The sequence below is a fragment of the Anabrus simplex genome, chromosome 3, assembly GCF_040414725.1.
Source record: "Anabrus simplex isolate iqAnaSimp1 chromosome 3, ASM4041472v1, whole genome shotgun sequence".
NCBI classification, from domain to species: Eukaryota; Metazoa; Arthropoda; class Insecta; order Orthoptera; family Tettigoniidae; genus Anabrus; species Anabrus simplex.
In genome coordinates, this window is record NC_090267.1 from 290687612 (window position 1) to 290697149 (window position 9538).

The 9538-nt window shown below is 41.1% G+C and overlaps 1 protein-coding gene across 1 annotated transcript in view; it reads right to left on the reverse strand.

Annotated features, from left to right (window-relative positions):
• Positions 1-7046, reverse strand: part of LOC136866274 (uncharacterized) — an 11072-nt gene extending 4026 nt beyond the window's left edge. The window contains exons 1-2 of the mRNA XM_067143098.2: positions 6905-7046; positions 65-661 (exon numbers count right to left, since the gene is read on the reverse strand). Coding sequence (XP_066999199.2) covers positions 65-661; positions 6905-6955 — 648 coding nt within the window. The 5' untranslated portion in view covers positions 6956-7046. The remainder of the gene's footprint in view (positions 1-64; positions 662-6904) is intronic.
• Between the last annotated feature and the right edge of the window lie 2492 nt (positions 7047-9538).

Here is a 9538-nt window from a genome sequence, read left to right on the forward strand (position 1 = left end):
TACTACCAATGTCCGTTTTCTTAGGAAATCTATTCAGGTAAGTCACCAATTACAGAACACTTACCTGAACAGCGATGCTTGCAAGAGTTTGTTTGTTCTGCTCGTGGATGGTCACTACTTCTTCGGTAAAACACTTGGCCACCTTTTCAGCTTCCGCCAATGAATGGTGAGGTTCCTCCGGAATGCAGCTGACGATCTCTTGTTCCGTCTTATCCAAGTTGTCCTCGACAGTCTGGACTTCCTTCTCAAAGGCCGCCTTGACGTCAGCGCCCACCTGCTCGGCGGTAGCTACACACTTCTTGATGTTGTCGTGAGCATCTCTTTCTATCTGTTGAGCCTCCGACACTTTTCCCTCAGCGCAGAGGGTCACGTTGAGTCCTGATGCTTCAGCGTCCTTCAGGATTTCTTCGATCTTAGCCACCAACTTGTCTCCAAGTCCCTGGACAGCATTCTCGGCCGTGTCTACAGCGATATGCAGCCCACTGGAAATGCCTTCCACAACCTTCTCGATGCCTGCCTCACCATCCTCGAGCACGTTCTTCGTATTCTGGACTACGTCATGGATAGCCTCACGTGCCTTTTCGAAAGCCTTTTCAATTATGTCATCAATGATGTCACGTTTACCTCCGTGGAGATGCTGGTGATGGGGATGCGCCAAACCCTGAAATAGAACATAACATTCATTTGAGAAAAGGCTCACCTTCAGAAGTGTAATTAGCTATTATGAGTGGGTATTTGCAATAGTAGAATTCGACTGAATAGCTAAATTAGTTCGTCTAATTTGAAGTCACGGGAACAGCTTCCATTGCCCTCATTTGATAAGGTAAAATTGCTTAAATGTGAAAATTCTCAGTCGCAAAACTTACTGGCATGTTAAAAGTGATCCTTTCCAGCGCAAAAGTCTGGCACTTCGACTCTTAACATCGCTAGTAGTTGTAAGAACATTATTATTATTATTATTATTATTATTATTATTATTATTATTATTATTATTATTATTATTATTATTGTCATTATTATTGGGAGCGTGATTAGCTCATGGCCTCGTTCGCGTCCCGCTCGACCCTGCTTCGATAATCTCAAAAAGTCATATGGTAAAATAGGGCTAATAATAATAATAATAATAATAATAATAATAATAATAATAATAATAATAATAATAATAATAATTGTACAGCAAGGTACACCTCATTCCCGTGCATTTAAAGGAAGCGCCTTTAAGAACGCTATCTAACATACAAAAGTTGAAAGATCTAGTACTAGAAGTTGGGACGTTGATCAAAAGATGTCACTACTAAAGTCATAGAGTAATGTGTTATTTTAAGGTTTCCTAAACTTACTGGACGTCTTTGTGTGTGTGTGTGTGTGTGTGTGTGTGTGTGTGTGTGTGTGTGTGTGTGTGTGTGTGTGTGTGTGTGTGTGTGTGTGTGTGTGTGTGTCATAGGTTGCAACAACAATTTCAAGAATTTCGGACTTTTCTCCATAGATGCCTCTATTAAAGAACTGATGTCATGCACTCTGGTGCAAAGTGGAATAACTAGAAATTTTAAGAAATTTTGTTTTTATAGGTTTTCTGAACTGAACTGACTTTCCTTATGTTTGATACTTCAAGGTTTGCAACACTTCTTACTCATCCCGCCAGCTTGGGAGTCTGGCCAATCGTAATTTTTGTGTATTTAATTTTCAGGCAATCATAGGCTTCTTGTAACTTTTTGTCTGTCCAATAAAAATGAGAGGGTGTGTCCGGATTTAGTCCAGAGCCTTCTCAAACCTTCCTCTCGGGTATAAAAGCTGTCGCTTTTTCGAGTTAACTGGTCTTATTGATCGTCGCATTACTGAGTGTGTTGTGTTAAGGGAGGAGGCAGTGGCCTCACCCATCGGCAGACAGAACATCAGCTAAGGTAATGGCCACCATTTTCTAACTCTGTAGTTATATCCGCAATTTGACTCGAGGGGAAGGTTCCAATCTTTAACTATGTAACCGTCTATTTTTTAATATGTAAACTTTATTTTTTCTCATGTAAAAGTTCAAATAGGTTAAAAGTACTTAACTGAAAACTGGGGATAGAGAGTGCGTTACCCTCTAGAACTCCCCTTCAATTAATCCTGAGGTGACTAAGATTTTGTACCTGTTTTCACTTGTAAATGGTAAATTAACTTGTCCATCTAGTCACCTCAGTAGTTTGGGATTAGCCTCTGCATCATCGGGCCGCAACCGCAAGTAGGATTTTAACCTTAATTTCTAGGAGCGCAAGTGTATGCCTCCATACATTTTTGAGTTTGGGCCAGTAATTTAACCTGTTCTTTTTGACGAAGGCCCAATAGTATGGGTACTCGATACCCCTGTATTACTTAAATGTCCGACTCGTTGGCTGAACGGTCAGCGTACTGGCCTTCGGTTCAGAGGGTCCCGGGTTGGATTCCCGGCCGGGTCGGGGATTTTAACCTTAATTGGTTGATTCCAATGGCACGGGGGCTGGGTGTATGTGTTGTCTTCATCATCATTTCATCATCACCATCACGATGCGCAGGACGCCTACGGGAGTCAAATAGAAAGTCCTGCACCTGGCGAGCCGAACCCGTCCTGGGATATCCCGGCACTAAAAGCCATACGACATTTCATTTCATTTCTTAAATACAATGGCCACTGTCTTGTCAAATGTAGGCTATGCTTAGAGAGGCCAGAAATTGTAAAGTATTGTGCAAAGGTAAAAGTTAAAAGTTGTCTTGAGTAAGCCGTAAGATAAAAATTTCATAATGTTCCGTATTGAACTGTGTCACAATTAAATTGAAACAAAAAAGAAAAAGTGGTTCAACCTATTCAATACAAGGAAAATAAGAAATTTAGTGTTACATTCTTATTTGATTTAAAGCGGTACCGGTTTCGACCACCAATTTGGGTCATCATCAGCCGATTAAACAAAAATACGAAAACAATGCATAGGAAAACAAAAATGTAAAGGCCAATTCTTTCACAAAAGCAGTTCAAGAAGCACTATAACACAATAGTTATTAGCACTGCGCGATTTTAAATCCTAAAATCCAGAAGAAGTCATTTACTATATGAAGCAAGGCGCAAGCTCCTGAAGAGCAGCACAACACACGTAATGTCCAGCACTGTGCCTCAAAATGTGTTCGAGAATTTGTGAACAAGCCTGGCTTGATGTCACAACACGATTTAATAAATTTGAAGTCCCAAAATTGTGTAGAAGTCGAAGACAAGTCACTTAAATGAAATAAGATGCTAGCTCCTGAAGATCAGCGCAACATAACGCAATGTCCGCCACTGTGCTAAACGCCGTCGAAACTCGGTGAATAGCTTAATGATCAAGCCTGCAAATACTTCCTGTCGCGAAAATATATAATTGAAGTATATATCAATGTTTATAGGATCTTGTAGATTCTTTAGAGATGCAGAGCAGTAAAAAAAACAATTGTGAGGAGAAAAATGTTAAAAAGCGCAATATTGGAAACAAATGAAAAACGCATATGCATAGAGTGTTATTTCTTGAAGATAAGAATTCGGGTCGTACTTGAGTTGCCGGAATTTAGTTTCGCAGGAGTTCTTTGACGTGCCAGTAAATCTACTGAAACGAGGCTGACGTATTTGAGCATCTTCAAATACCACCGGACTGAACCAGGATCGAACCTGCCAAGTTGTTTAATCGGCTGATGAAGACCCAAATTGGTGGACAAAACCGACACCGCTTTTAATCAAATAAGAAAGTAACACTACATTTCTTATTTTCCTTGTATTGATTAGGTTGAACCAATTTATTTCTTGTTTCAATTTAGGCCGTAAGAGTTTGGGAGTGCTGTCTACTTGGTAGAATTTGTAGACCATATAAGCTCTTTTCTTGTAATGTGGTAGATATTTGTGTAACATTGAGTGGTGCCTTTGGAATGCCGTAACTTGTAACCGTTGGACAAAGTGTTCTTGAAAATTGTGTTATAGGAGATTTCTCTTCATGTCTATCTAACTAAACGCAACATTAGCGATGTTGGAACCTTGTAAATTAGGAGCTTGAAGCTCAAAATTGTAACTTACCAATTCTTGGTTTTCCTGTTTGTCGATTTTGTACCAAACTAGCCCTGTACATGAAATCTTAGTCTTTCACTAAGTGAAAAATTTTGTTAAAATATAATATCTGAAAAGAAATAGAACCCTTATTTTAAAGTTATAAACTAATCTTTGACTATCGTAGGTAAACCCAAACCTTCTTTCACCTCTGCGTTCCACAGAAAACCGCGGAATAATAATAATAATAATAATAATAATAATAATAATAATAATAATAATAATAATAATAATAATAATAATAATAATAATAATAATAATGCCGGGCTGAGTGGCTCAGATGGTTGTAGCACCGGCCTTTTGACCCTAACTTGGCAGGTTCGATCCTGGTTCAGTCCGGTGGTATTTGAAGGTGCTCAAATACGTCAGCCTCGTGTCAGTAGATTTACTGGCACGTAAAAGAACTGCGAGACTAAATTCCGGCACCTCGGTGCCCCCGAAAACCGTAAAAGTAGTTAGTGTGACATAAAGCCAATAACATTATTAATAATAATAATTCAACTCCGAGCACCACTCAGACACGAACTTAGACAGGTTCAATAAGAAGTCCCAACACGACAGAAGAATGTCTATTGTGATGCATGGAAGCAAGCACGCTCCGAGAGGATGAAAACCTGGTGGGCTCACAAGAAAACAAACAGTTGAGATCTCTCGGTTCTTAGTGGCCCTGACGATGAATAATAATAATAATAATAATAATAATAATAATAATAATAATAATAATAATAATAATAATAATAATAATAATAATAATAATGTCCGCCTCTGTGGTGTAGTGGTTAGTGTGATTATCTGCCACCCCCAGGCCCGGGTTCGATTCCCGGCACTGCTACGAAATTTGCAAAGTGGTACGAGGGCTGGAACGGGGTTCACTCAGCCTCGGGAGGTCAACTGAGTAGAGGTGGATTCGATTCCCACCTCAGCCACCCAGGAAGTGGTTTTCCGTGGTTTCCCACTTCTCCTCCCACAAATGCCGGGATGGTACCTAACTTAAGGCCACTGCCGCTTCCATCCCTCTTCATTGTCTATCCCTTCCAATCTTCCCATCTCCCACTAAGGCCCCTATTCAGCATGGTAGGTGAGACCGCCTGGTAGGCTACTGGTCATCCTCCCCAGTTTCATCCCCCAACCCAATGTCTCACGCTCCAGGACACTGCACTTGAGGCGGTAGAGGTGGGATCCCCCGCTGAGTCCGAGGGAAAAAGCAACCCTGAAGGGTAAGCAGATTAAGAAATAATAATAATATACTGTATTTGTGTTGTCTGAAAATTGTAATACTACACAGACGACAAATAGATTGAAACATTGTTAATAAGATCATTGAGCTTGTTTTGAGACACTTAGTATCCTGAAATCAAGCTCAAAAGACGCCTACCGGGCGAGTAGGCCGTGCGCGTAGAGACGCGTGGCTGTGAGCTTGCATCCGGGAGATAGTAGGTTCGAATCCCACTATCGGCAGCCCTGAAGATGGTTTTCCGTGGTTTCCCATTTTCACACCAGGCAAATGCTGGGGCTGTACCTTAATTAAGGCCACGGCCGCTTCCTTCCAACTCCTAGGCCTTTCCTATCCCATCGTCGCCAAAAGACCTATCTGTGCCGGTGCGACGTAAAGCCCCTAGCAAAAAAGTAAATAAATAAATAAGATGCCTAACACAGTCTTAAATAAAATTTTGCATTAAGTTTGAGGTAATTTCCCACCGGCTGGGAAACGATGATCTAATTAATTAAGAAATTCATGTAGCAGTAGAGACATCACAGTCAACGATTTTATCAGACGTAGGCTTACCCATCAAAAGGATCCATATTTTTTTTTTTTTTTTTTTTTTACTTTACGTCGCACTGACACAGACAGCTCTTATGATGACGATGGGATAGGAAAGGCCTAGGAATGGGAAGGAATCGTCCGCGGCCTTAATGAAGGTACAGTCAGATCGTTTGTCTGGTGTAAAAATGGGAGACCACGGAAAACCAAATTCAGGACTGCCGACAGTGGGGTTCGAACCCACTATCTCTCGGATGCAAGCTCACAGCTGCGCGACCCTAACCATACTGACAGCTCGTCCGGTAAACGTATATGGAGCTGTTGATGGCAATGTCTCAGATTCCTTAGTGGCCTTCTGTCTTGAAGTCGCAATGAACATCATCGTTTCGGACACTCATATGCTTTGCTGTATTTCGTAGCTAAAAGCCATGCGGGATTCTGTCGTATTCCTTCCGAGCCATCCTGTCTACTGCAGGAAAAGTTTCTCGACTAAGAATCGGCAGAAATAACCACGTCCGTCTCTGTGGTGTAATGATTAGTGTGATTAGCTTCCACCCCCCCGGAGGCCGGGGTTGGATTCCCGGCTCTGTCACGAAATTTGAAAAGTGGTACGAGGGCTAGAACGGGGTCCATTCAGCCTCGGGAGATCAAATGAGTGGAGGTGAGTTCGATTCATACCTCAGCCATCCTACAAGTGGTTTTTCGTGGTTTCCTCACTTCGCCTCCAAGCAAATGCTGGGATGGTACCTAATTTAAGGCCACGGCCGCTTCCTTCCATCTTCCTTCTCTATCCCTTCCAATATTCCCACCTCTAACAAGGCCCCTGTTCAGAAAAGCAGGTGTGGCAGCCTGGGCGAGGTACTGGTCATTCTCCTCAGTTGTATCCCCGGACCCAAAAAGTATTAATAACTAAAATTTTAGGAGAGAAACGAGGCCGCTACAGATAAGATAGAGGAGAAATGTCTTCGTATGGGCAATGAAGACACTAGCCCAAACACAATCCTTGCAATTCAGTGTCAGTTATTGAGAAAGTACCCTACTGTCATTATAAGTCTAGAACTTACCTGGGCTAGGCATAGAGCCACTACGACAATGAACGTCCACTTTGCAGTCATGTTGCTTGCTGATCGTATTCCGTAAGACAAACGATACAACACCGAGCGCTTATCCTAGTATTTATACTTCAGAACGTATCGTTTGAAGAGGGAGATATTGCTCTGTTCAGATAAAAGTCCACAAATCAACACCTAATGATCCTTTGTTCTCGCCGCGCTGTGACGCGCTGTTGAAATCTTAAACGAAAATCAGAGTACAGTTATCTCCTTGAACTTCGTGACTGTGGCAACAACCACATACTTACAGACCAGTGATGATCGACACGTGCCCATTCCTTTATCAGCCCTTTCTAGCAACTTCTTGAAGTGTTCCTGCTTGGCGCGAGCGTTATTGCCTTACAGATTTAACGTTCCAGTATAATACAAAATTGAATGCGGCATACGACGCAAACACTTTGGAATATTTTACTTTTATGAAGCAGGTGTGGCCGCCTGGGCGAGGTACTGGTCATTCTCCTCAGTTGTATCCCCGGACCCAAAAAATATTAATAACTAAAATTTTAGGAGAGAAACGAGGCCGCTACAGATAAGATAACTCTCGTTAAGATATCTAGCATATTGGATTGATGACTCGATATTATGGCCCTTAAAATAGCAATAATCATAAATGTACCGGGAGGTACACCTCAACTCCGCACATTCAAAACAAGCGCCTTAATGAACTCTATCGATCCAACAAATTTGAAACTGCTACTACATAAAGTTGGAACTTTAATCAGAAGATGTCACTACCGAAGTATTATGTAATTGTGTTATTGTGAAGTTGCCTAAACTGACTAAATTTATTTGTTTTGTGTTTGTGTACTTCAAGAAGTTTGAACTTTTTTCCATAGATGTCATTCCAAAACGGAGGTCATGCACCCTGGTACAAGGTGGAAGAACTTGTAATTTAAAGAAGTTTTGTGTTTCTAGGTTTTCATAACTGAATCAATGTTCATTTATTTTTGGGTTGGCTACACTTCTTTTTCACTCCGCCAGTTTTGAATCTGGCCAACCACGAATTTTTGTAATTAATTTTCATCCAATCCCGCATTTCTTGTTCATTTTTAATTAACCAATAGAAATTGAGAGGGTGTGTCCGGATTAGTCCAGAATCCTCTCGAACCTTCCCTGAGGGTATATAAGTTGCGGCTTTTCAAATTTCCTTGTCTCTTGGTCGTCGTCTTTCGGAGTGTGTGTGTTAAGGCAGAAGGCGGGACGCCTCATTCTTCGGCAGGCAATACACCAGCCAGGTAATGACCACCAGACTTAGTTTTCTGTAGTTACCTCCGCAGACTTATCCGAGGGGAAGGTCCGAAATTTTAACTATGTAACAAACCTTTAAATGTAAATTTTCGTTCGCCTAATGTAAAATTTCATAAAGTTTTAAATTGTAAATCGGGGATAGAGAGTGAGTTACCCTCTCGAGCTCCCCTTCATCTTGGTTTGAGGTGACTACGATTTCCTAACTGTTTTCTTTCCTATAATGTATTACATTTATTTCCATGCAAGTCACCTCAGTAGCTTGGGACTAGCCCCTGTTTCTTCTGGTCGAGAGCCCTGTTTGGTTTTTAACATTTCATTATCTAGGAGCGCAAGTGTACGCCTCCATTCATTTTGTGTTCGGGCCATTAATTTATCCTGTTATTCTTTTCCTCGAAGGCCCAGTAGGTTGGGTACTAGATATCACTGTGTAAAACTATTTCGTATTGTAAATCACGCCTAGGGAGGCCAAAGATTGTAAGGTTTTTGTAATGTTGCCTTAAGCGGGCTGGAAGAGAATTGTTAAATTTGGACAGCATGTAATTTATTTCCTAAAGATCGGTAATATTGAGGAGTGCCTCTGGCAGGCTAGAGATTGTAACTTCTGGAGCAAAGTACTCTTGAATTGGAGGATTTCTGCCCTTGCCTAAATTACACTACCCAGCATGACTTTTGTGGCAAAGTATCTCATACGTGATATCAACTAAATAAGGTCTCCTGATTTCAGAAATGTCATTGGTGCTATTATATCACATCTAGTTTTCGTGTTATTTGCCATTTACTGTCTGAAAATGTTTCATTGCGGCACAGTGCTGCTTTGTGATGACAGTGAATCGGCTGTTAACGGAGTGGTCGTGATTTGCTTAAAGGCTGTACTACTTCATAACGGAATCATTCTCGCTTCGATTCCTGTGGCACATTCCGTTTCACTAAAATAAAATTATATCACAATGCAAACATACTTGAATGTATGTGGTATTCTATTAGGACAACAAGCAGGCTACACTAAATTACCTTGTAATTTATGTGAATGGGACAGCAGAGCTAGGAACAAACACTGGTCTACACCTTTCTGGCCCAAGAGACAAGTTTTGACACCTGGTGTAAAAAATGTTACAAATGATGCCTTAGTTGAGCCACAAAATATTATTTTGCCATTACTACACATCAAACTGGGAATCATGAATTAGTTCATTACGGCCATGGACAAACGTAGCCCCTGTTTCAAGTACACTGCAAGCAAATTTCCACATTTATCTGATGCAAAAGGTAAGGAAGGCATTTTTAATGGACGACAAATTAGAAAGCTTCTGAAAGACAGAAACTTCGAACAGACGATGA